At 46.6% G+C, this 27,488-nt stretch overlaps 2 protein-coding genes across 4 annotated transcripts in view; one reads left to right on the forward strand and one right to left on the reverse strand.

The window, feature by feature from the left end:
- Nucleotides 1–209: 209 nt before the first annotated feature.
- Swap70 (switching B cell complex subunit SWAP70) overlaps nucleotides 210–27,488 on the reverse strand; it is a 62,579-nt gene continuing 35,300 nt past the window's right edge. For all 3 annotated transcript variants that reach the window (XM_021636264.2, XM_021636265.2, XM_060367048.1), the window contains 10 exons: nucleotides 26,701–26,874; nucleotides 19,250–19,477; nucleotides 17,258–17,404; nucleotides 15,331–15,439; nucleotides 13,415–13,596; nucleotides 10,202–10,309; nucleotides 8,842–9,008; nucleotides 3,942–4,140; nucleotides 2,746–2,842; nucleotides 210–2,251 (listed from right to left, as the gene is read on the reverse strand). In XM_021636264.2, the coding sequence (XP_021491939.1) occupies nucleotides 2,145–2,251; nucleotides 2,746–2,842; nucleotides 3,942–4,140; nucleotides 8,842–9,008; nucleotides 10,202–10,309; nucleotides 13,415–13,596; nucleotides 15,331–15,439; nucleotides 17,258–17,404; nucleotides 19,250–19,477; nucleotides 26,701–26,874 (1,518 nt within the window). In that variant the 3' untranslated portion in view covers nucleotides 210–2,144. The remainder of the gene's footprint in view (nucleotides 2,252–2,745; nucleotides 2,843–3,941; nucleotides 4,141–8,841; nucleotides 9,009–10,201; nucleotides 10,310–13,414; nucleotides 13,597–15,330; nucleotides 15,440–17,257; nucleotides 17,405–19,249; nucleotides 19,478–26,700; nucleotides 26,875–27,488) is intronic.
- Nucleotides 4,167–5,671, forward strand: LOC110548187 (large ribosomal subunit protein eL37-like). Its single transcript, XM_060366308.1, has 2 exons — nucleotides 4,167–4,289; nucleotides 5,372–5,671. Exons 1-2 carry the CDS (start codon nucleotides 4,167–4,169, stop codon nucleotides 5,669–5,671), a joined length of 423 nt encoding a protein of 140 aa, XP_060222291.1.

Here is a 27,488-nt window from a genome sequence, read left to right on the forward strand (position 1 = left end):
CGTCACAGCTAACTTCCTGGGGTCTTAACTTCCAAACCCCTTCCAGTAGTATCCCCAAACCATGTCCACGTCACTGTATGAAAATGAACATGAGCAAACACACACACACACACACTTTTTACCATTTTTAAAAAATATTCAAAATCTTTGAAATGTTCTGTTTAATTTTCTTATTGGGTCCATTGTGCTAAAAAAATAAAAAACAAAAATCCCATAGAAAACATTTTAATATCTTAGAAAAATTAGCAAAAAAGTTAAGAAAGTTGAGCATATTACATTGTACAACGTTTAGGTAAGAATGCTTGAAAATTATAAATATTTTGTTCGTTCTCAATATAGCAGATCCCAAGACAGATTTTCAAATGTTTTTCATTCATAATTCCCACAGATAATCTCATCTCTCATTGGAGGACCGGGCAGATTACAATGAGCACACAGACATGCACTCCTGAAGTTTCCTGTAGTTACAGACGAGGAGAGGCGTCTACAGGCATGTAGCTGAAGCTATGTAGCTATCCGAAGAGCCTCACAACTATCATCTGTGCTGTCTTCTTTATCCACTGCTTAGGAGGACTTTCACTTTCCAGGCACAGTGCTGCTGAAGCCGGCAACCAGCAACAAACGCTAGACTGCAGACACCTTCCACAAAGCGCGATGGTTCTGCACTAGGAGGAAGCAGGCAGCACCCAGGCCTGCAGAGCAGACAAAGAGGGCCATGGCAGCTGCAGGCCATGCTTCTGACTGTAACCAAGTCCAGGGTAAGGAAATGGCCGGCCAGCCAGGGCATGCAGTCCCTTTACCCCGGTCTCCCCTGGACTCCCAGGCCCTTTGCTTCCATCCAGATTTCACACCAGTCAGTACCTTCTTGCAGTTTCCTTTCCTAATTCTCTCCAGGGACACTGAAGTCCCCGAGGAGACATCACCAAGCCACAGGGGCCCTGGTCCCCTTGGTCTCATAGTCCAGCAGCTTCGACAGGGGAACAGCCAGGCACAAACCTACACCCAAGTAAGCTACTAAGCTAAGAAGATTTGTGATAGTGATATTTTGCATACAAATATAAACTTTAGGAAGGCAACTATAAACATTAAATAAAATTACACTTTTATTAAGCAGCCCAAAATATTAGAAAAAAATTTTTAAGACTTCCATTGGCAAATGTTTTCCAGTCATAAAAAGTAGAGATTTACAAAATTCTGTCCAGTCCTTCTGAAGACGCCAGGAACACTGAACTCTATCTCTAGATTCACACATGCCTGGAATGGCCTGCCCTCTGCTCTGAGGCTGGGGCAGAACACTGGGGTTCTCTGCTCCGCTACCAAATTCCACCTTTTCTCCATCACCTGCCAGATTGCAGCTGAAAACTTTCCTCGATACAGTCAAACAAAAAGTGTAGAAACCACAACCTGGATCACGGGCGGGAGGGGGGGGTGCAGTCCTAGTGAAACGTTTGCCATCACCCTGTGACACTTTACATCCAACCAGCCTCTGGCCTGCCAGCTTCCCACCAGTCACCGCTGATTTCAAGTTAGACCCTCTACAATACTTCCACACACACGGACTGGGGGCCTAAGGACAAAACATCCAAAGAACTCAGTTGAGACACTGGGCCCGGGTATGCTTCCCTTTGAGGGAAGGGGAAAGGAAATGCAAATGAAGCATGCCAAGTGCATGATGGTCAGGGAAAGAAGTATCTTAGCTAAAGCTGAAAAAACAACAAACAAACAAACAAAAAATCCAACACCAACCAGATCCCATCTACAAGGCCAGTGACTGGTGGCTTGTCCATCACAGCACCAACAATGAGGCTTGCCCTGTCCCCTGACAGGAAAGGCAAGCAGACCAGCCAATCAGCAGAGGGAATGTGCTGCCTAAGGAGGCAGCTGACCTCCCATCCAAAGAGGAGCTGAGACAGGGCTGCAAAGGCTGCGGTGACGGTGACGGTGGCCCCAGCCACACCTGTGCCTGGGCCACATTCCCGCCCAAGAAAGCTGACACAGCACTAGGAGGTGAATACAGCCTCCTTAGCATGTGGGCCCCGCCAGAGCGCCAAGGGAAGACTAGAAGCAGCAAAGCCAGCGTCCTTGTCCTGAAGCTCTGGACTCCTCACTGGTGTGACTGACTGGGGTGGCTGCTGGGAGAGCTGTCACTCCGTGGTCTTCTTCTCTTTCCAGCTCTTCTCTCTCTCCTGGAGCTCTGCCTGGGTGAATGCTGCGGGTCCCCAGTTGGTGATGAGGTGAGGGTTCTTGGAACCTAAGCAACAAGCACACTCTCAATGCAAAAAAGCCGATCCTCTCCACACAGCGCTCCACGGACAGAACAACGTTCCTACTTCCCTCCTCTGAGGGCTTCCCACCAGCCTACAGGGCAGGGAGGTGACTGGGATCACTAAGGGCAGCTGCTGGGGAAGTTCACAGGCAGCAGCTTGGCTTCAGGGCACTCTGCCCTCCGGAGCCCTGGGATTGCAAGTGTACACTCCTCTCTCCAGTACTGGGGAGGGTTCTGGACCAGAAAAAGGGCATCGGGCTGTCTCAAGGATGAGCTCGCACTTCAGACCCCAAGAGCTAGCAGTGCAGGCGCGTGTCCCAGCCCCAGCTTACGTGGTGCTAGGTATAGAAGCAAGTGCCTCATGCCCCTGAGAAGGTCGCTGCTGTTGTTGTTTGGGTTTTTTTTTTTTAAATACAATTCAATCACATAAATACAACAAAATAAATGAAAATTTGTAAATATGTATATATAAACATTACCTGGTTCTATCAAGCGTATTAATCCCTCATGATGGGCCACTTTGTCCTTCCAGCTCTTGGTCATATTTGTTGCCATCTCTAGCTTCTTTTTAACTCCCTAGGAAAAAAGTGGTAGTTTAGGAACCATGCAGCACGGACTGGCACCTACTGTGTACCTGTGGGTTCTCATTAAATGACCAGAGTCATGCTATGGTGGAGGAGCTACCGTTACTCCATCGCACATTAGCAAGGACCAGGCTCAGGAGCTAAGGCGTCTGCCCACGGGGGCGGAAGCAGGGTTGGAGGCCCAGTCAGCTGACTCCAAGGCTCTTCTCACCTCATGCGGGTGACGTGGGCCCCCGTGTGTCCGCCTTCTGCCTCTCCGCCCCCAGCCTACCCGTCCCTGGCCTGCCTTGTTGCTAGATCAGCAGCCTTCATGTCAACAGTAACGTTTTGAAGGAAGGGCCTCTTCCCTCTGCTGCCACTCACTCACGACAGCCATGGTCACAGTGGTTTGGATGAAAACGGCCCCTGTCAGCTCCTGTGCTCGAATGCCTGGAACCCAGTTGGCAGGGCTATTTGGGAAGGATTAGGAGAGTGACCTTGTTGAAAGAGGTGTGTCACTGGGGTTGGAGGCTGAGAGCTCAGAAGGCTCAGGCCATTCCAGTGCTTTCAGATTCGAAGTGAGCTCTCAGCTGTCCCTGCCTCCAGGCCTTCACTCCCCCACCTGGGCTCTGACTGAACACATCTAGAAGTTGCCTTGGTCAGTGTTTTGTCACAGCCACAGAACAGTAACTAAGACGCTGGTGCTGGGGAGGTGGCTTCTCAGCAACTTCCTCTGGCCTCGAACCTCAGCCACCACTCTGCCACCACCACTACCACGGGCCCCTCCGAGTGAGGGGCTGGGAGCAAGTGACCTTCTACAGGTGTGACCTCCCCTGGTGCCCTCCCTCAGGGCGGGGTCCCTGCATTCTCAGAGCTCATTCGGCACCCTCTGTCAGAGCGTGTAACTGTGTCAACTTCCCCTTCCACTCCTCTATGGTCCCTGAGTGGACAGGCACCTCATCCTCTGTAAAAACACTTCCTCTTTCTTCTCTCCGCTGAGCACGGTCCTGCTAAGTGAGTGCTGGGGATGGTTTATATTGGTTTCTGCAGGGCTGGGTGCAGAGTCCACCCCTAGCCCAGCTGATCAGTGTTTCAGGGCTAAGGCCAACCACCTCATACTGCTCCAGCGCCTGCTTCCGCTCCAGCTCCAGCTGTTCCAGCTGTGCCATGGCCTCCTGCAGCGCCTGCTCCTTCAGGACGCGCTGCTGCTCCAGCTCCTGCTTCTCCGCCTCTGTCATCTGAATGGCCTGCTGTTGCTCCAGGTGCCACCTTTCCAGCTCCGCCCTCTTAGACGACTCTTCCTCCAACAACCTGTAACGCCAAGGACACACGGGCTCATGTCCTGCCAGGGACCCCGGCCCAGCTGGGTCAGCACTGCAGAGAGTTCATTTTCTCAGTCATCCAACGCCTCCCACTTTATAAGGACACTGAGAGCCAAAGGAGTGCCCATCCCAAAGCTGGTGAGCGGCCCACCGGCCTGCAAGCAGCCTCCATCTTACCCCTCTCTGAGGGAAAACTAGCGGTTAGGCAACAGTGTATGTCAAGAACTGAGTCAAAAGTGCTTTCTCCAGGTGTTTCAGAGTGCATGTCAGAGAAAGCAACCAGCCAAGCGCATGTGCAGGCCTGTCACACTAGCCACTCAGGAGGCGGAAGGCAGGAGAATCAGCTGGGAGCTGCCATGTGGGCGCTGGGACCTGAACCCTGCCCCTCCACAAGAGCAAGTGCTCTGAGCTACTGAGCCATCTTCAGCCCCCCAGCTTGCTTTTCTGATATTTTCTTGGCCTAACACTATCATTCTAGACTTTCCTTCAGTATCTTCCTTAACTCTGCACATGGTGTGTCTTCCTCATCTGTGAACGGGATAACAGCACAGAAAGCTACACGGTATCATGCTCAACACTGTACCTGCTACATCTAACTTCATCCTCTCGGCCCTGAAGCTGCCAATCACCCTTATTTTATGGATAAAGAACTAAAAGTGCAACATGGTAAAATACTACTGCAAACTCACAGAGACAGAAAGTACCATGAGAATTAAGTGCTCACACCTCACTTAAGAACGCAGGCTGTGGCTGCCTTCAAACACATGAGAAACACTGCTACAACTGGAAGAGAGGCAGCCGTGCACACGACCTCGTCAGGCACACTGTGGTCCCTTTCAGTCATTCAGAAGCTGCTCCCAAGGCCTGGGATGTAGCTCAGGTGGTAGAGGCTTGTCCAGCTTGTACAAAGCGTGGGATCCAATAGCACCAACAGCTATGGTCTGTAACCTAGCACTGAGGAGACCTCAGAGGCATGAAAGTCAGGAGTTCAAGGTCATCCTCAGCTACATAGTAAGTCTGAGGACAGCCAGGGATAAGACACTTTTATCAAAAATAGTAATAAAGCCAGGCAGTAGTGGCGGCACAGGCCTTTAATCTCGGCACTCTGGAAGCAGAAGCAGGCAGGTCTCTGAATCTGAGGCCAGAATCCCTCAAAAAAAAAAAAAAAAAGTAATAGGAAATAGCTGAAGTGCTTTCTCTTCCGGTCTCTTTGGCCTCAGTGGCAGAAGCAAGATGACAAAAAGACGTCATCCTCTGGAAAGTGTCACAGTAACACACACAGGTTGTGCTGTGGCTGTAAGGCCCACCACCTTCAGAAGTCGACCTGTGGCAAATGTGGCTACCCTGACAGGAGCAAGAGGAAGTGTAACTGGAGTGCCAGGTCTAAGAGACGGAACATCACCAGGACTGGTCAGACGAGGCACCTGAACATTGTCTATGGCAGATTCAGGCATGGATTCCATGAAGGAACAACACCTAAGCCCAAGAGGGCAGCTATTGCAGCATCCAGTTCATCATGAGGATTTCAGTCAGTCAGAAAATAAGTGCTCTGATTTCAAAAAAATAATAATAATTCCGGGGGGGCGGGGCCGAAGAGATGGTTCAGAGATTAAAAGTACTGCCTGTACTTCCAAAGGTCCTGAGTTCAATTCCCAGCAACCACATGGTGGCTCACAACCATCTATAATGAGAGCTAGTACCTTCTTCTGACATTCAGACACACATGCAGGCAGAATACTATATAAATAATAAATAAAATATTTTAAAAACTAATAATTCCCTGAACACTTACCAACTGGGCATGTGCTGGGCACTGACCTGGCTGGGGATGCAGACATGACCCCAGAACTTGGTTGTTTGGTTGGACTTCTGAGATGGGGCTTATACATGCAGAGCAGGGGCCCTCAAACTTGCAATAATCCTCCTGCCTCTGCCTCCTGAGTGCTGGAATTACAGGCATGCACTTCCACACCTGGCTCAAATCTAAACCTTTAATGAGTTAAGTTATAATGAGCTAGAGCATGGCTCATCTTCCAGGCCTTTCCAATAAAATGTTAAAAGTTTTCTTCTAAATTTCCTATCAGATAGGCTTCAGAATTATACAATAAAAACCAAAGTTCTAGTACCAAAATATCTGGGCACAGGGGTCTTTTTTGAAACTGATACTCCAACCAAGGATTATTCATGGAGATAACCTAGAACCCCTGCACAGATGTAGCCCATGGCAGCTCAGTATACAAGTGGGTTCCCCTAGTAATAGGAACAGGGGCTGTCTCTGACATGAACTCAGTGGCTGGCTCTTTGACCACCTCCCCCTGAGGTGGGAACAGCCTTGCCAGGCCACAGAGGACAATGCAACCAGTCCTGACGAGACCTGATAGGGTCAGATGGAAGGGGAGGAGGACCTCCCCTATTAGTGGACTTGGAGAGGGGCATGAGAGGAGATGAGGAAGGAAGGGTAGGTGTGGGAGGGAATGAAGGAAGGGCTACAGCTGGGATCCAAAGTGAATAAACTGTAATTTATTCCAGGCCAGCTGGGGGTTGACCCCGTCTTTTTTTTTTTTCAAGACAGGGTTTCTCTGTGTAGACCTAGCTATCCTGGACTCACTCTGTAGATCTGGCTGACCTCAAACTCACAGAGATCCACCTGCCTCTGCCTCCCAGGAGAGTGCTGGGATCACAGGCATGCACCACTTTGCCCAGCTGTGAGACCATTTCTTAAAAATAAAAATCAACTTTAGTTTAGTCACAGAAAAATTTAAAGATCCACATGGTCCTTCTGCCGACCCCTCTTCTAGCCCATTTCCAATCCATGTGTCACAGAGCGAGGGCTTTGTAGCCTCACCTCACGTCCTGTTCCTCTCACAGGTGGAAATGTGATGGGCTACTTCCTGCTTCTGCCAGCATGGCTTCCCAGCCGAAACAGACTCTCCCCCTCCCACCCCACCTTTCCCCCAGAGCAGGAGAAAAGTCACCCTGCAGAAGGCACCCTCTCCACACACGGGAGCCGATACTTTGTGAACTTCTGAGCTGTCCCGTCTTCTGCAACTCAGTTTCTGCTGTGCTAAATCCAATGTCCCTCAAAACCACTGAAACACCGCATGGACTCCGCGCATGAGACAATCTACAAGCTCCCGGCACAAGAGTAAATCTGTGGCTCAAACACGCCTAGTCACTCAGACTGCCACCCTTGCGAAGGGCAGCCCTGTGGAGCGGCTTCTCTTCCTCCACCTTGATATGGGCTCCATGGATTGGACCTGCGTCACCAGGCTTACGCAGCAAGCCTCTTTACCCCCTCAGTCATCTTGACTCAAATCAGTTTTCCAAATGATAAATACGATGTACTTTAATTACACTTGTTCTGTGTGTGGCTACACGCTGAGGCATGCATGTGGAGATCAAATGGGAACTTTTGGGTTTGGTTCTCTCCTTCCACCATGTGGGTCTTGGGGAGCAAATGCACGTCACAAAGCTTGACGGAAATGGCTTGACCCACTGAGCCATCTCACCAGCCCTACCACTTTTGGCAAAGTATACAACTACAGTAGACTCCTTTTTCCAGTCAATTATGTTTTAAAATTATTATCACTACTGTGTGTGTGTGTGTGTGTGTGTGTGTGTGTGAGAGAGAGAGAGAGAGAGAGAGAGAGAGAGTGCTGTGGCGTGAGTGTGAAGGTCAGGGGACAACTTTGTGGGTCAGATTTCTCCTTCCACCTTTAAGTGGGTAGCAGGGATAGAGTTAGGAATGCCAGGCTTGCACAAGCATGCTTTACCCGTGGCCATCTCATTGGTCCTTTCCTTTCCTTCCCAGGCTTACACAGCATCCTTTGCTTATCCACATGAGGACTGGCAGCTGTACAAATTCCACCAGCTCCACTGGGCCCTATGGATTAAAGGCGCACACACTCGGAAGGCAGAGCATTTGGATCTCTATGAACTCAAAGCCAGCCTGGTCTACAGATCAGTTCTAGTATAGCCAAGGCTGCAAGAGAAACCCTGTCTCAAAAAAAAGTGTACCAGCTCAATTTCTAACTGTTCCCTAACGTGGGGCAGGGGTGCTACAGCTCAAGAGCTAGGCATACCTATACTGCCTCCCACAAGCATCATGAAGAAGTGAATGGGAAAATGGGTTAAACCTGGATAGCTCCCCATCCCCATAGGCGCCTCATTTTACTTTGTCCTCCCTGATGTTACAAAGACACAAGGCAAAATTTTTCTCTTGAGAATATGAGTATCATAAATTATAAAGCTGATTTTTAAAAGTTCGGCGGTAGAGGGAGAATCCAGTTTTAAAATGTTTAAAACTTGGATTACAAGTAATAGCTATTGAAGAGAAATGGTGTCGATCACCAAACAAGAAGTGAGGGATCCTTATCCACAAAACCTCTGCTGCAGCCTGGCCTGAGGCACTCCTGCCTGTGCAGCCAGGACCGCTCAGACGAGAGCCCAGTTTCCCCCGAAGCTGATCTGGCTGGTAGATACCCTGAAACAGAATGGAGGCACACCAGCAAACACAGCCACCACCAGACTGCTCAGTACAAGGCTCTTCTTTAGAGCCCCATGCAAAGGTTTCTGTAGCCAGGACCAGAACAGACACCCTGGCAGCCTAATGCTCGCAGACTCAGGCTCCTTTCTAATGGTGTTAGATTCCTGAGCGGGTGAGCAAAGCCCGCGAGGACGAGGGCTGCACCTGGCCTGAAGCTTGCGCACTGTCTCTTCGTCCTGCCGGGCCTGCCGCTCGTCCTCCAGGGCCTCCTGCAGCCTCAGGTACATGTCTTCCAGCTCCCGGACCCGCTGCAGATACTGCTCCAGTTCGGATGACTTCTGGGCAACCTGCTCCTCCATCTGCTGTCTGATCTGCAGGGATGAGAGGATGATGGTCTTGCTTAATTAAATTCGGGTGACTTCTTCCCCAGGCTGAGCTCCCACCCCGCCTCTACCTTTGAGCTAAAGGTGGAGGAAGTGGGAGTCTATACTCAGCATCAGCACCCAGAGTCCAAGAAAAGAGACTGTACCCGAATGCCGCCCCCTGTCCCGCATATGTTCTACCCTTTCTACTCTGTATTTCCATTCAAGTCAGGAAAAAAAAGACATAATTTCTGTTTAAATTCTTTTCTATCTTAGAGCCAAAAATCTTTACCAAATCTTAAGAAAGAGTCAGCCTTCACCCAGGCAGAGCAGCCTACAAAGAGCTGCAGGTCCCACTGCCTCTAACCCCTCCCCCACCCCGGGGCACCAGTACACTTAAACAAGTGCATGGCTTTCCCTCCTGACCTAAAAAACAAAAAGACAGGGCTGCGGCACAGCTTACTGGCGAAGCGTTTACTTAGTACGTGTGAGGCACAGGGTTCGATCCTCAGCACCCTGGCACACATACTGCCACACCCTGCAGTTAATGGTACTAACGTTAGCTGCTGCGAGCTCACAGGACACCTATGTAGGAAGCACGCACCGATCACAATCACACTAGTGCTAGAAAGACGGAGCAGGGAGAAAGGGCAGATGGCCTTCCTCAGATGCATCATGTCCGCCTTCCTCAACACTGACAGGAAGGTCACCTCAGCAGCAACTGACTAGCACCATGTTCCAGCACCGGGTTCAGCACAGCAGCACTCTGCGGGAGCCGCACGCCCTGGCAACAAGCCAGCTCCACGAAGCAACCTGGACCTTGGTGTGATCAGTGTTCACTTTGCCCCTTACGGAGGAGAAATGCCATGGCTTTGGGCGTGCTTTCACTGTCCAAACAGTCACTGTCCAAACCAGAAGTCTTTTGAGGATGAAAAGGATCCTGGTGAACAGTTATCCCAGGATGACAGGGACACCTCAAAGCAGATGAAGACAGGTAACCCCACTAACCAAAAATTTGTCACCCCACTGCATACGACCCTGCTTAGGGGTCTGGAAAACAAGGCACCCATCCTTTACCTCTACCTATCTGGCACACAGAAAGTGCTCAATAAAAAATAATGCACGGACAAACTGCCCCAGTCTCCCCCACAAGGCATAGCTAAGCCAGGATGAAGTGGCCGCCACGTAGCCCCAAGCCTTACCAGCTTCTCCCGCTCCAGCTCCGTGCTGAACCTGGTCTGGAGTTCTACCTGGGTCTGCAGGCGCTTCTTTTCCTCGTCTGCGGCACGAGATGCTGCTTCCTCCAGTTTCTAATTGGTCAAACACCCATCCCCAGAAAAGCAGAATCGTTACAGTGGAAGAGAAAGCCTTAAGTATATGAGAAAAGCCAAATATTGAATAAAAATTGAATACAAGCTGGCACACTGGAATTCCATCCAGTCTGCCCACTCGGCAGATAAAACAAATCCGGCACGAATGACTGGATTCTAAACAGTACGCGCAGAGAACGTGAGGACGGCTGCTAAGTCATAATCATTTGCGACTATGCTCACACAGTCTGACCCAGCTCTGGAGGTCTCTATACAGGGAGACCTAGCATATTACTCCTTTCATCGGTTACCAGGGCTAGGCTTCCAGATGAGTGACACAGGGAGCTTCCTCCACCACCTGCTCCCCCATCCACCCCTATTCCCAAGGCCCCCTCCCCGCTCCCGACAGGAACAACTGGTTCAGTTATTTTAAAAAACAAACAAAACATGTTAAAGTTTGCAGAGTATCGTGGAGCTATAGCTAAGTAGTACAGTGCCCAAGGCCCCAGAGTTGATCCCATCCACCTTCAAGGACAAAAAGCAAACACAAACAAAAACACTGAAAGCAGAATAGTCACAAAAGACAATCAACTGGATCCTAGAACACACAAAAAACGTCTAAGGCATTTCAGGCACTCCCTCCCCTCTCCCTGGCAAGAAGGAAATGCCAGTCCTGGCAGATGAAAGCAGAGACAAGGGCGCCCCCTGTCCTCTGCTCACAGCCCAGGCTACTGTAAGTGAGGGGCAGCTGCTGGGTTTTCATGAAACCACTCCAGCCTGTGGTCAGGGGCATTGGCAGGCAGAGAAGACAGGTCTGGTCACCCAGGTCTCAGCTTACTTGTGGGGTAAAAGCTCCCCAAGAAGGAAATAGGCTGTGCCCTCTGCTTGGTGGCAGAGGCTCTTAAAACAGGAACATGGCTCCGAGCATGTGGTGTGCTACCGTATGATTTGCAATCCTCCTGCTTCAGCCTCCCAAGTGCTGGGGGTGCATGCCATCACCCAGGTTCAGGCCATCACACAAGTACATGCCATCGAACACACCCAGCCTGGCAGAGAAGTCTGGCTCAAGGAGGGAAGCAGGCTCTGCGGCTCTCACCAAACATGACTTTGTCAGATGTGAGATGTACAAAGCTAAGGACACAGTCGGAAACAATGGAGATTCGGACCGCAGGAATTAAGAGGAGACTGGTAGCCCCCCAGGCCAGCAAACCAACCATACTAGGTAGGCCTGCCAGAACAGAAAGGTCCAGCTAGGCAGAGCCCTCATGTGGTAGGAACAAGTTTCAAAGACTGGCCTTGAGGAAAAACATCGCCTGAACTTAACCTCGGACTGTGAGGCTTAGTTCTTAGGGCACTGTAGAAGGCAAATCAAACACCCATAAGTCAGTGAACTCTAGCAGTTAGGGCTGACAGAACAAAGCAGACAGCTTAACAGGGAGGAGAGGACAGCAGTATGGAGGGTCATTCCAGGTTACTGTGGCCACGCATACCCAAGGCTACTTCTCTGAGAAACAGACCTGAAAGGCCTCAAGCATCCAGGAAACAGTCCAGCCAAGTCACTAAATAAATAACTAAACAATGACAAGCTGAGGGTAGGGGTGTCAGCATCAGTATCCATAGTTCCCACAACACGTTATCTTCTAAAACACTAAGAAAAGTATGAGAAACAGGAAAAGTGTAACCCATGAGTAGGAAAACAAACAGTTAACAGACGGTGCCTTTGAAGAAGCCCAGGAGGCATATCTACAAAGCCATTGCTGTAAACACACTGAAAAGAATGAAAGGAAGTCATGGCTAAAGACATAATGGAAGAAATAACAATATCCCACAGAGGGGAGAGTATCAATAAAGGCAAATTTAAAAGAACCTAATAGAGCTGAAGATTGCCTGACTGGAATGCTCAGGAACTGACTAAAGAGGCTCCTGGGGGCTGGGCGAGAGCTGGGGGGGCAACCTGCACTGCGTCAGGAAGCCAGGGCTCCGTCACCAGCACCACACAGGACAGACGGTGCTGGAGCTCGCCTATGATCCCTGAAGTCAGAAGGTGGAAGATCCGAAGTTCAAGACCAGCCTCCCTTAGGAGAGAAGGCTAACTTGGGCTACAAGATGTTATTTAGGGGGGCAAAATGAACTAGAGGAGCTCAACAATCTATCTGGGCTGCAAGAAGGCCACACTAAAGAGATACACAGAAACTGTATCATCAGAAGAACAGAAAAACAGAATAAACGACCTCAGAGAGTGAGAGCACTTTCTGTACAACAGTCTATTCAACAGCACTTAAGGAAAGAGTGAAAGGGGAGGAAAAGTACCTGGAGAAAAAGGCTGAAACTTTACCCAGCATAATGAAGAAGCTTGGCCCATAGGCTATGAATTCTAAATAGCTAAAAACAAAGGCAGGGCTAGACGTGGTGGCCACGTCTTTAATCCCAGGCAAGGGCAAGCAGATTTCAAGAGTTAAGAGGCCAATCTAGTCGACACAACAAGCTTTAGACCAGCCAGAGCTGCACAGTGAGACCCTGTCTTAAAAGCAACAAGGACAGCAGCACCTACAAACATCACAGTAAAACGAAAGACAGACCCTGAGGGCAGCAAAATGTGAGGGCCTGCAGTGCACGCCACAGCTGAGCTATCCTGAGAAACACATGACTACTTCTAGACAAAATACGCCATGTCTGGCTGCGGCGGGGACTGCCAAGCCCTAGAGCGCGTCTTCCTGTAGCTGAGTGAACAGCGCTGTTCAAGACCATGGCTTTTCCATCAGCCTTCGTAACTACAGAGCTGGCTCAGCTTCTGCTTCTGTGTGTGTATTCCACAGGGCGACAGAGCAGAGATAAAAACGGTTCAAGTCTAAGTCCTTTAGCACCACCTACTAAGAAGAGAGAGCGGTGGGAGGCACAGCTCAGAGCTTTACTCTTAAAAGCACAGCTTGCTGGGCCCAGGCACCGGACTCAGGTCACCAAACCTGCAAACTCAGGTCACCAAACCGCCCCTGAACTTGCGCTAACCGAGCATGGGTGACGCAAAGCCGAGGCTGTGTGGCTGGTACTGAACGGGTCAGCGTTGCCCTTGCTCTGCCCAGGCCTCTCTGTCCTACACCTACCTACCTTCCTCACACTCTCCAGCTCCTGCTGCTTGTTCTCATTGGCAGCTTGGAGCTCCTTCATCTGCCGCTCCAGCTCCTCCTGCTCTGCTAGCAGCTTCCTTCGGAGCTCTTTCCGACGCTGACGGGCTTCCTTGTGTGGTGGGGGGCTGCCCAGCTTCAAAAGATGGATGGTAGAATGGATGGCTGTAAGGATGAGGAGAAAGAAGTTACAGTCTATGTGTCTAAGACTCAAGTGATATATATCGCCAGATGGGTGGGGTGAGGTGGCACCAGGGAGCAGTGGCTTGGCCTGAGGGAGCTCAGCTTCTGCACATTAGAGTCCCCTCTGAGTGTCCAAGGCCCAGCTGCATACCTGTGCTTACAGGCAGACACTTCACTACAGGGCACATCTATATATGCACACACATAGATGTCTTCAGGTACCAAGTGCTGATACTATACACCCGGTCCTTTCCTACACCTCAAATAACTAAATAAGGAGCAACAAGATCACTTGGCACATAAAGACACTAGCTGTGCAAGCATGGAGCAGTCCGATCCTTGGGACCCACACATGTGCCCATCATACACATCAAGAACACACACACACACAATAACAACAAATTTTTAAAGTGGTATAAAATTAAGACACACCAAGGGCAGAGTCAGAGCTCCTAGGAGCTGCTGTGCAATCTGCGAATCTCCCTCCCTCTGTGGGAACGCACATCACAGCAGTCGCCGTTTCTTGAAGCTCCCCGTACTGTAGCACAGCGTGCACGGACTCCGTGAGACACATAATTCCAGACGCACACTGTTTACACACATGCACTACACTTCATAGAAATCTCACTTCTTTTGTTTCTCCTAGATCCACTTGCTGTATTTGAGTGGTTTGCCTGCCTGTATGTGTGCACCATGTGTGCCTAATCTCGGAGGTCGACGGAGGGTGTCAGATCCCCTGGGACCAGATGGTTGTAAATTACATACAGGTGCCGGCCGTAGAACTCTGGTCCTTTAGAGGAGCAGCCGGTGCTCTTAACCACTGAGCCATCTCTCCAACCCCTTTTCTGTTTTGTTGAAACAGAGTTTGACTCTGAAACTGAAGCTGGCCTGAAACCTATTATGTGGTGCAGACTGAGAGCAATCTACTACCTCTGCCTCCTGGGTGGTGGGGTCGCAGACAGGAACCACCACACCTGGCTCTGGATGTTTTCAACCACTTAAATTCAATTTCTTGAATAACTAATACCTACTGTTCAAATTCAAGAAGCATGAAGAAACACTCAGGAAAAGTTCCCATCTGTTCTTCTTCTCCAAGCTCTGGTTTCCTGGCCGTCAGCAACTAATGCTAACAGTTGCTTGCGTTTCTTCTGAAATACTTTAGCAAGTGAGCATGTCTGCAGACCACCCACTTCCTCCGAAATGCTAGCACAATGCTCTCTTTTCACAAAACCAATCCATAAACTCCTTTTGTGCCTTTCAAATTATGACCAAAATCTCAAGACAATCTCTAATAGTTTTCATAAGCCTGAAAGAAAATTCCATACTTTTTCAAGAATTAGAACAGTAAGACCTAAAATATAGTTTCATCCTCACAAAGTCAAAATACAAATAAATTAGCCAAAAAAGAAGAAAAAAAAAATGAACTCGTGTTTCCTTGGTTTTCGTTTGCATGTAGCAATGGCCATGACATAAGGAAACAAAATTGGATAGCGTCTTTTGTGAGGTTTGAAAACACAAAGTTGGAGCACACACGATTTGTTTGTTTTTTTAGGCAGAGTCTAAAGTAGCCCAGGCTGGTTTGGACCTTCATGAAGACTTCAGGTAGAGAGCTCCTGATCCTCCTATGTCTACCTCCCAAGTGCTGGGATTAAAACCCTGTGCCCACATTCAGTTCTGCTCTCGAGTTTTATCATGAAAATAATAAAAATGTCCTACCCTGAATCCATTCTTGCTTCTTCTTCTTATCGGAGGCACTGATTTCAAAGGTCTTATCAAAGCATTTTATTAGAAAAAGACATTTCTTTCCGTCTTTGTCAGGCAGTGACTAAAACAGAAACCATGATTAGTTCTTTAATTTTTATTCTTTTTTTGTTGTTTGTTTGTGTTGGATTATTAAAAGCAGCTGGAGGGGGCAGAAAGAGACTCGCTCTGCCTTATGTGGAACCATGTTTATTCATGGCAAAGGGGCATCTTTCCAACCCACATATGTGGATGCCAACATGTCCGCAGAAGATAGTACGTGGCCTCTTGTAGGGGTGGAGATGACTTCCATAGCCCTCAAGGGGAGCTGGGAAGTGTAGTCCTTTAGCAGGAAACTATCTGTTTATGGTGACAGTGCCTCACAACATGGACTAGGCTGCTCTTGAACTCACAGCCCTTCGGTCCCAGCTTCCCAGTGCTGAGATTACAGACATGTGCCACCACACCTGGCTTAAAGTTTTCTTGTTGTCTATTTCAATTCATTTCTTACACTCAATGCCAGTGAAAAACAGCCAGCAGTGCAAATGTCTGGTTTACTACTGCGTGTTGCAGGCAGCCTTACAATGGCTACAGTGACAATGTGGGATGCCACATCCACAAAGGAAGAACTTCAACACCTGCTGAGGACAAGAGGCCCCCAGGCTCTGTGCTTCCCCATATACAACTCTTATACTTGAGTGTCCCCTGCAGGAGCCCTGGAAGGGACATCCACATAACTGTCACAGGAGGCCTCTGCCTGCTATGACACTTTCTTACACCTAGCTTTTTACAGCTGGAGCCTTGTGCTTTTTGGCCTCTATCTTTATGGGTAAAATGGTAGAGCTTATGGAAACCTTAAGGGCTCAGTTTACTTGAATATAAGGAAACCCAGTGGCTGGCACAACACTAATAAATCTGAACATGAGTGTGGGATTACAGACACGTGCCACCTCGATTCCCCCTCTTGAGAACATTACATCTTTACAGAATTAACAGCTACAAAATAGGTCTCTCACAGCAGGCATAGAGGCTCACACTTGTAATCCCAGCACTGTGTAGAAGGATCAAGAGTTCAAGGCTAGCTGAGCGCAGTATCACACTCCTGTGATCCCAGCACTCTGAGAGGCAGAGGCAGGCAGATCTCTGTGAGTTCAAGGCCAGCCTGGTATACAAAGTGGGTCCAGGACAGCCAATGCTACACAGAAACCCTGTATCAAAAAACAAAAAAAAAAAAAAAAAGAAAAAGAAAGAAAAAGAAAGAAAGAAAGAAAGAAAGAAAGAAAGAAAGAAAGAAAAGAATCCAAGGCTACAGCAAGTTTAAAGACACAGGGACTACATGAGACCCTGCTTCATAAAAATACACATCCTGTCTCAGAAAGAAAAAGGAAAAAAAGATGACATATGGTATCTTATGCCTGCAATCCCTACACCTAGGGTAGAAGAGGAAGGAGGATAAGGGATTCAAGGCCATCCTTCGCTACATAGTGATGTCAAGTACAACCTGAGATATTTCATTTTGATGACCAGTTTTCTTCTATTTGCTTTATTTAAAAAGCCCTCGATTTTTAGTCTATAAATCATTTCCAACATCATCTTACTGAATTTTTTTGCCTTTTTAATGACTTAATTTTACTCAATAATTGATTCCTTAAATACAAATCTGTCAGATTTAATCCTTATATTTTATTCACAAGAATAAGACAGAAAATAAATTCTTATTAGGCACACATTTCGTCAGCTGTCTTTAATTTTTGGTTTAGGAGTCACAAGGACTATACTTTATTCTGGAAATGTCCGCTTGGGAATCGTTTGAAGGTGTAGTCTGCAGGAGTGAGGCTGGGAAAGTCCCTGTACAGCAGGGGGCAGCAGAGGGTAAGCGCGCAGAGAGGCCAGGACCACTCACCTCCACACAGCAGTTCTCATCCAGGAGGATGTCTCCTTTCTTATCTTTCAGATCCTCGCTCACATAGTAGGAAATTATGTTGGGTTTTAATACAAACCAGCGCTCAGTCCAGTTTTTCCGTTTGTGGCCTTTCTTCATCATGTAACCCTATGACAGATTAAACAACGTAAATATGTGTGCTTTTTTATGTGTAGGAGCTGACAATGCCTCTTTGATTGTCTTATTCGCTCCATTAGCTCATCCTTGGCCCAAAATACACAAATGCCAATGCTTCTCACCTGCATGGCTATGGACTGGAGCTCTGAGCAGGCTAGAGGCATGCTCCCCCGAGATCCACACCACTCACAGCAGGTTTACATGTAATTTGAGACATTTCAGAAAGTCTCCGCAATGAACAGTGAACTTTCCTAAACTGCCTTACCTTTCAAGACATTTGTTGAAATATTTACAGGTAAATGGAAATGTCTGGGATGAACACCAGAAGGAGACATAGAGATAGGCGGTCAGAGAGGTGCCACATTCTCCTTGTAACACTAAAGCCCCTTCACACTTAGCCATAATTAATGCTTATTGATGGAAAAAAGAACAAGGATAATAATAATCACCTACTGAGCAAAGAAAGACACTAAATAAGAAAAGCCGAAAGCAGAGTTATTATCTGCTATAATAAGGTAAGATGTTTGAAAGGCCTGTATGAGGTGTGTTCACACACACACACACACACACACACACACACACACTCAGTATTATGCTGTACACCTTCATTCCCAGCAGGTAGATCTGAGACCAGCCTGAGTTTCAGGCCAGTCAGAACTAGAGTGAGATCCTGTCTCAAAACAGACATCAACTGTTATATTTAGTGTTTAGTTTCCTACAAGTATGTCAGACACTATGTTGTATGCTGAGAAAACAAAAAGAGTCTGTTAAAAATGCAGCTTTGCTATACGAAAGTATCTCTTTCTAAAGGTAAATGTATTTTTCTTCTTCATATGTAAAGATTAATTTATTTTATGTATATGAGTGCTCTGTTTGCATATACACCTACATGCCAGGAGAGCACATCAGATCATACTACAAATGGTTGTGAGCCACCGTGTGGTGGCTGGGAATTGAACTCAGGACCTCTGGGAGCATAGTTGGTGCTCTTAACTACTGAACCATCTCTCCAGCCCCCAGTATTTTTCTAATTCTGTAAAAATATTGGAAAATCATGCAGTATATTCTAAAAATATAGAAAAAGAGGAAAGTAAAGCTGACCAAAGTCAAAAGCTCCAGAGGTGATCACTGGGCACATGTTCTGAACAAGTCCACACACTCTGATGCCACATGGCAGGCAGGAGTTGTAAGAGCTCTCTGCTCTGTGACATGTTGCTTCCACCAGACAATATACCACGGCGTCTTCCACATCAGTGGGTGCAGGACTCCATACGACAGGAGGAGACTTTTCAAAAAATAGTTTGGAAGTTTGAACAGTGCCTTCAAAAATAATCACGTCTCGATTCTTTTTTTTTTAATTTATTTAATTTTTTTTATTTTATGTGCATTCATGTGAAGATCCCTTGGAATCCACATTACAGACAGTTGTGAGCTGCCATGTGGATGCTGGGAATTGAACCTGGGTCCTCTGGAAGAGCAGCCAGTGCTCTTAACCACTGAGCCATCTCTCCAGCCCCACTTCTCAATTCTTAACTGTACTTCAAAGCTGTAATTCTGCAAAACAAGAGCCTCGGACTGGAGATACAGCTCAAATGCAGAGCACTTGCTAGAACATAGGATGCCTTGGTCAGTCCTCAGTATCACAGTAGCGTGGGGTGAATCCCAAAAGTCTAAAAACAGACAACTTCACTTTTGTTCTAGATCATTTAAAAGGTGTAAGTGACTTACCCCATCTCTACAGAAAAGGGGAGAGGAAGAAGGGACGGGGAAGGAAGAGGGAAGGAAGCAAACACCCCATTCTAAAGAAGAGGGGCAGCAGTGTTATGGCCTTCTTACCTGTTTCAATACATCTAGAATAAGCTCATTGAAGACTTCATTAATGGCCATAGACACCGTCTGGCGATCCATGCCCTTGCTAAACTGTCCATTTCCAATCAGCTCAATAAGTTCCCACGCAGAAAGGCCATCTTTATTGTCATCAAAGTTTATTTTGTAATGTTCAAATTGTTCTTGTTGCCAACCTCCTCCCATAGCTTCTGTAAGTTTCTTAAGCAGGTATTCAATCTGCAAGAAAAAAATTTAATTATTTCTCTCTCTTTTTTTTTTAAAAAAACTTCCTCTGTAGACCAGGCTAGCCTCAAACTCAGAGATTCCCCAAGCACCTGCCTCCTGAGTGCTGGGATTAAAGGAATTCAGCACTACCATCTGGCTAATTATTTCCTATTTTTAACATAGGTATTCATTTGTGTTATTCACGATACTGGGGTCAATTCAGAAAATATTCTTTTGTTGTTGTTTTGTTTTTCAAGACAGGGTTTCTCTGTGTAACAAAGCCCCTGGCTGTCCTGGACTTGCTCTGTAGACCAGGCTAGCCTCAAACTCAGAAATCTTCCTGTCCCTGGGATTAAAAGTGTGCACCGCCAAGACTAGGAAAAAATATTCTTTATACTTCCAAAAGAGTACTTCTTTAAAGAAGCTCTCAGTGCTAAGGAAAAATGTACACGTGAAACTCCAGTGTTTGTTCTCTGCTGGCTTACCACACGAATCAAAACTTGCATCCAGGTACTTGGGAGGCAGAGGCAATGGATCTCTGTGAGGCCAGCCTAGTCTATAGATCTACAGAGTGAGTTCTAGGACATGGGGCCACACAGAGAAACCTCTGTCTTGAAAAACAAAAACAAACAAACAAAAACCTTGACAACCAATCCTTGTATGTCTGTAAGCACACAAAGCTAAGGAAGGCTACAAATACACCATGTATAAACTAATCACTGTCATTCTGTCAACTCATCACTCTCTGAGTAAATACTTCAACATATCAAGATCATTAATCTTTTCTTCCTTCCTTGTTTGTTTTTGTTTTTTATTTACAGACAGGGTCTCCTACAGCCCAGACTGGACTCGAACTCACTATGTAGCCAAAACGCCCTTGAACTGATTCTCCTACCCCCATCTCCGCTGTACTGAATTAGTAGTGAAGCATGTGCCACCAGCACCCGCCTCTGCACACAAATCTCATGGAACATGTCAGTGTGGAGATAAATAAACACCTCAAATGCACAAGTTAGCCCCTAATCTCCAGATTTCCTATGTAAACCAATTGCTTCTTTACCGATGTCTCCATCCACTAAAACCCTGATGATGTCATAAATGTCACTGGATCCCTGGTCTGAGCCGGAAAGGCTGACTAAATCCTGAAACATCAGACATTATGTAGGAAAATAGCTGGGGGCGGGAAAAGTGAGGAAAAGGCGAGGCCGTGATATTGGAAAGGAAGAGGACATTGTCCAACAAGCCAGTGTGCTACAGTATTCTCAAACCCTATCACTCCTCTCTCCCTTCCCAATGGTTCCTCTCTATCTGACATATTTCTAGAGCAGAGTCATTATATACCTTGATGAGTCTGATTGTGACATTTCCATACCTGAGCATCACATACCCTGCTCACGTGTGTCCCGCATCTTGTCCTCTCTGACCCTCTCCCCTCATTACTGATTTCAGTGGGCGCACATCACAACCCCATGCCAATACTCTGGGTCTCCACCACTTACACCAAAGCAGAAACAAAATGCTGAGGGCATCATTCCCGAGATCAGTGTTTTTCACTGTTTTCAACCAGTATTTTTTTTTTTTTTGCAATGGTTTGAAAACTATTCTAGTTCAACCACAGTATAGCGAGATACTGTTTTACAACAATGTTTCTGTGTGCGCATATTTGTTTGTGCTGGGTCAGAAAATAAAATGCTTATCTTCCTATAAGGGTGAAGTGGAAAGAGATACTTAGCTGGGTGTGACGACACACGCCTTCAATCCCAGCACTTGGGAGACTAAGGCAGAGCTATTTTACCCTAGCCAGGGCTGTATAGTGAGACTCTGTCTCCAAAAATGAAAAATAATAATAAAATAAAAAATAGAAATAAAACCCACAGGAGAGGGAGAAGAAAGAAGCAAAGTGCTGGCTCTCCAGATGGTTCACACTGGCCTCCTCCTCCATCTCTCCTCCATCTCAGCGCAGGCTTCACACCTGACACTCACCCTCTTAGTAGACCATGATGCTTTAACAAGACTCTGGTCCCCTGACACTGATGTAGCACAGTTGCTCTAATCAACCCTAAGGCAGGCATCCCCCTGCATCCTCTTCTGGGTCACTGCACTTCGTGTGCACAGTTTTGTAACCTCATTTGCTTTTCCACCCTTTTCTGAACTGCTCCCAGGAGGGACCACGCCCATCTCTCTGTGAATTCCCAGAGCTCAGCAGTAGGCCTCAAGCACAGCAGGGCTCAACTGTATGCTCCAACTTCCTCATCTGTGAAGAGGGAGTAACAACAATCACCACAAAAAGAGATAAAAGACACACAGAGAACAGTCGGCACAAAGCTACAGCGTCTATACAATCACTCTATACTTTCTGAGAAGCAAAGAATGCAAAGCTAAGCTGACCCGTGGTTTCACCTGCATAAACACCATACAGATTTTCTGGCAAACGTTTGCCAAAAACACATAAAATATTTAGTTACAAATAAGACTTGATTTTTTTCTTTTTTATTGGTTGCATCCCCATTAACATGATTATAATGCTGTTTGTGAAATAAAATGTAACAAGAAAAGAAGGCAAAGAGATTTACATTACTAAATACCACAAGTTCAAATCCATCAAAAGTTCAAAAGACTTTGTTTAATGATAGACGCTCCTTTGGGACAGTGATTATCTCAGACCTTGAAAAATCGTGAGAGATACCAACAAATGTTGCGTGTTGAAAAGAAGCACACTTAGGATTCTCCCTTCTCTTGTTGAAGATATGTTTTTTACTGCTTAGACACCTTTAAGGGGTGAGGGGCAGGAACAGATAAAGATAAAAAAAAAAAAAAAAACAGAAACGATAACAGGAAAAATGGTTAAAGTCAGAAAAGACTGAAAACAAAATAACAAGTTTTAAAAAAGAAAGAAAGAAACTAACTAACTAACTAACAACTAACTAACTAACTAACCAGTAAGGGTCCAGCTGGTGGCAGGAAGATGACAACCATCCTCAGCTAAATAGTGAACCTGAGGCCAGCCTGGACTCTGTTTACCTTCCATTCAAGTAGTAAGAGATACTTAGATAAACAATTGTCCAAGGTGGCATTAGCATACACAGAAGTTCTAACTTCCTAAGAGTGCCCAAAAGTAGGCTCTAGGCTGCTGACTGTGACTTAGCTCATCAAGGGAATACTTAAACAGCCAGAGATCTTACCAATACAGTGAGGGAAGCGTTTGTGTACTGCCATGTATGTGTGCAAAGGATGGGGACGACAGTGAGTTTGACAAGATACTGCACAGTAGGTAAGCCTTAGCTTACCTAACACTCTGAAAGAGGCCAAGCCCATCATCTTCCAGCTCTGGGTGGCCCTTTGTTTGTAAAAGGCTGCCTCCCGAGTTCATCTGGAGCCTCTCAAGCCTGCAAGACTGACTTTCAGCCCCAGCACTCTCTCCCAGCAACTGTGTGCTTTCCTTTTGACTCCTGACACAATCATATACTTACCCTAACCAAAGAGCAGAAGGGCCTTTTGACCATGCTGGCCAAAGAGGCACATTCTCATGCTCCACTATTCAAGAAAACTAAATAATGAGTCACGTGCCAGGGCTGGTTCACAGCAGCCCACAGCAATTCTAAGGCTCATTCAGTCCAGGAAGCACCCTGCTTCCTCCTTCCAAGCAGACCTCACCAAAAATAACAATGAAAAGATCTCAAGCTGAATGTGATTTTTCTAAGGCCTTTGGCTTGGATTTTTATTCTGTCAAAAGTTCTCTCTGTCATTAAAGGGACAAGCCTAGGTTTTACTTCACTTAAGATCTCTTTAAAATTATTTCAAGTCTGAGTTTTCACCAGGGTGAGGCAATTCTTCCAAATAAGTATGAGGCAGACACATCCTGTTTTGTTTTTGGTTCTGTGGGAAATGACACTAGCAAAAACTATATTCTATAGGCACACATTTCCAGGAATATCACCAGAATAATGTGGACCCAAAGGAGATCACCATCTCTTGACAAACAGAAACACCTTGGCTTTACCATGTAATTTAATATGTATTTAACATCCTTATCATTCATTATGGGTGATGGAAAACTGAATCAATGAGTAATGTGAATGCATTATTCACACAACTTCACTGTTGGACAGTATTAGCTGAAGTGAGGGGGAGAAAAATTTGGACTTTGTTGGGTGTGGTAGAGCAAATCTATCATCTCAGCACTGGGGGTAGAGGCAGGAGAATAGCCCAAAGTTTGAGGCCAGCTTGGGCTTCATATGAAACCGTGTCTCAAAAACAAAACAAGTAACAACAACAAAAACGCGAGTGATCATTGTGATAGATGGATTACTAGAAATATAAACATTAGGCAGGAGTGGTGGGACAGGAGCACACCTTTAACCCAGAACTTAGAGGCAGCAGCAGGTGGATCTCTGTGAGTTCAAGGGCAGCCTGGTCTACAAAGTGAGTTCCAGGCCGCCAGGACTACATAGAGAGATCCTATCTCAAACAAACAAACAAACAACTAAACGAAAGTGTGTTTCTGTGTACATAGATGGATAAATACATTCTATTTAGATTCTATGTAATAAGCATTAAGTTTCCCACGTGTATATGAGACATTCTGAACCCGTAAGACTTTAAAATTCCCAACAAGATTGCAAGTTAAACCCACAAAGACTTTGCATTTTAAAATATATACATACATATACATACACACGCACATATATATACATATATACTGTTGTTTTGTTTTGTTTTTTTAAGACAGGGTTTCTCTGTATAGCCTTGGCTGTCCTAGACTGGCTTTGTAGACCTGGCTAGCCTCAAACTCACAGCAATCCACCTGCCTCTGCAATGCTGGGATTAAAGACGTGCGCCACCATACCCAGCTAAAATTTTTATTTTCTAAATGTATCTATTTTCAAATTACATTTTCTAAAAATCTCCATTTCTAAAACAGTTAAAGTACAGTTTTTATGCTCTTAAATACTTGGAGAGGAAGCAAATTTTAATAGGCTATATTTTCCACAGCCCCGTGTGACCTTGGGTTGCAGTGCTTGGTCAAAGGGCAGGCGACACGCTAAAGCTCAGAGTGCCCAAGGCCATGGGTTAAACCTCACGAGGCTGAGTCAGCAACTGAGACAATTTCACACCAGTCTGCTGCGAGCCCCCGCTGCCCCACAGGAATACTCCTGTCCACGGAGATATAATCCCCAAGTCTAACTCTGCTTCTGCTACCTGAAACAGATCTTGTCCTGTAAACCAGACAGGCCTCAATCTCCTGATCCTCCTGCCTCAGCCTTCCCTGGTGCTGGAACTTTGGCACATGCTCCTAATTCTAACACTGAGAGGAGATGCTGACACGCTCATGAATGCGAAGCACAGAGTAAGCCCACAGGGTTCCTGGCAAGAGAGACTCTCTTCCAAACAGGATTCCTGTGCTTGAAGGAGGACAAAACACTCATGGTGACCTGCAATGATGAAGGAAAGCAGGCAGGCAACAAGCTGGGCTCCGGTCTGCAGCAAAGACAGCATCAGGCCCTTCAAGGCCCACGTAGGTCCTGTTGCTCCTCAGAATCACCAAGAAGCTGACCACAGTAGTGGCTCAGGGACAAGGCCCCCAAATGGAGAAAGCACTTACCTCACCCATGAGCAAGGTAAGGACTGAGCAGCCGCCATGTCTGTTAAAGGCCTTTTTAGGCCACCGTTGTCCCACTGATCTCTGAATTACGCTGGGCAGTGTTCTAGGATGTTGCTTTCTATTCCCCTTTAGCAGTTACTCACACTTAATATCTACACATGATCGCATTTAACACTAAGACTGTTCCCACTACCTAAAGAAACTGCCTTTCCTCGCTATCGACGGCTACCTATTGTTAAGTCCAGAGCCCCTTCTCATCACTATCTTATTTTTCTGCAATTCTCACGTTACAGCCTCCTCTTATCTTACAGCCTGCCCAGTTCTGCTTCCTTTACCAAATCTACTTCCTCCTGCTGCTACAGAGGCAGCCCCAAGCTTCTCCTCAGCCCTCACAGTGTACTTTAGTCACTTCCTCCCTGCCCTAACCCTCTCCTGTGGTTTCTCCAGCCCTGGCTTCTCACAAGCTCTAGCTGTGTATTTCCACAAGGATATTCTAGCATACAACACCAAACATGCCACACCCATCATTATGTACGAATTTGTTCACCAACTTGTCCTTCGTTCATTCACTACCAACATGCATGCATACATCTCTTTGGTGAACATGTATCACAGGTTCAAGCACCGCGCCAAATGTTTCACGTGTGTCAACTTTTTCAGCCTTACAGGGTACACTGCAGAAGACAAATATCCCCATTTCATAGATGGGGAGACCCAGGATGGGAGACTGATTTGTTACTCTGTGAATAAGTGGTAAAGTCAGGTTTCAAAATCAGTCTGTTTCAAAGAGCTTTAAACAAAAACTGTGCTACCTCTATTTGCCCTGAAACTTACCTAGACCTCCCCACAACCAGGCACTATCAGCGTGAGGAGACAGGAAACGGGGGGATATAAATTTAATCTGCCGGTTATGGCCTTACCTCTACAGACCAGGTCCCTGGCTGTGCTCTGCAGAGGACTGACTCTAAGGCCCAAAAGTCAGCCACTGGACCCAATAACATCATGACCACGACTTCATGACCTCCTCACACAGGAAGCCGGCATCTTGGTTGGAAAAGACCCATGTCTGGTCAAACCTCTCCTGCGTCTCTGGTTCCCAGAAAACAGCATAGGAACCTCATTCCTATTCCCAGCTACTGCCCATACTTGGGAAGGTCAGGAGACCAACAAAGAGCAAAGCTAGCACAGGTGCTCTCCTTTGCTTTGAGAGGTCTAGTAAATAACCACCACCCCAGACAAGAAAAGCAGCAGCTACTCCTAACACTCGAGAGAACGACATCGGATCCTGTGTGTTTCCCACAGAGCGTCAGGCAGCTCTCCCACAAGCAGACTGAAGATTACGTTGTCTCTGGTACCGAACAAATACGCTTTAGAGAGCATGAGGATGGATTCATCTGCAACCACAGCAATTCTCAGAGTCTCACCGCCCCTGCAAATCTCCAAGGGTATTTCCTACCCCAAACCCCTAATGTAGGCTTTTACGGACTCAACCTGTTTTTTCTCTAATCCCCACTTCCCCACCCCATCCCCCAAAATACTGCTTCTAATATCAACACTAAATCAACACAAATATTTTCAGGCCGGGTTTACTCAGTGCCAAGACACCTAAAAGCTCCCCAAAGCCATACCTTACCTCTTCTGGCACAATAATTAATGGATACTTGTCCTCGGACAAAAAGTTGAAAATGACCCACACTTTAAATGCATCATCTTCTGTAACGAGCAGTGGACTCTTCGTGAGGTTCTTCTTGACACAGAGGGTCCAGCACATTCTATTGAATTCAATCTTGTCAAAGTTGTCTTGGACCTAAAAAGGAAAGAAGAAAATTCATAAGCCAGTCCAGAATAAGGTCTCTCTCTCTCTCTCTCTCTCTCTCTCACACACACACACACACACACACACACACACACAGCACATGTGCATGCAATAAAGTAGGAGAGGCTCCTTAACCAACAGCCTTATCGCACATACCTGCTCCTTACACTAAGACTGTCAGTAGCTCAGCTAACAATTCTGCTTAGCCTGACCTTGAGGCGGCATCTGTCCTCGACACTAACTGAGCACGGATATCTAGTGGACCTTTCAAAGCTGAGCCCATTTTTATTTATACAGGCAAAGAAAAACCTTGTTACAGAAAAACTGTTTAACTCAAATCCTGAGACAGCATTCCTGACTCCAAAACTCCAAGAGCCAATTACTGTACTAGAAATAAATGGCAAAAAGAACTTGATCTCTGCTCTTAACACATTTAGTTTATCAGGGAAAACATATTCCAGTGGACAGTTTTAATATTAGTATATAGTCAGTAGTTCCTCATTCCCCTCAACAAAAAAAGTTTAGACCATAATTATTACTTTCCAGAGACAGACAGCCACTCAATACTAGCCTGTCTCTCCAAGGAACATGAAAACAATTATGAT

Source organism: Meriones unguiculatus, chromosome 14 (genome assembly GCF_030254825.1).
Source record: "Meriones unguiculatus strain TT.TT164.6M chromosome 14, Bangor_MerUng_6.1, whole genome shotgun sequence".
Classification (NCBI taxonomy): domain Eukaryota; kingdom Metazoa; phylum Chordata; class Mammalia; order Rodentia; family Muridae; genus Meriones; species Meriones unguiculatus.

What these genes read in the sequence shown, in the direction of transcription:
- LOC110548187 (XM_060366308.1), top strand. Translation starts at nt 4,167, where the DNA reads ATGTCCTGCCAGGGACCCCGGCCCAGCTGGGTCAGCACTGCAGAGAGT. An exon ending in GAGTGCCCATCCCAAAGCTG is followed by an intron (nt 4,290 to 5,371) that starts GTGAGCGGCCCA and finishes CTTTGGCCTCAG; the next exon opens with TGGCAGAAGCAAGATGACAA.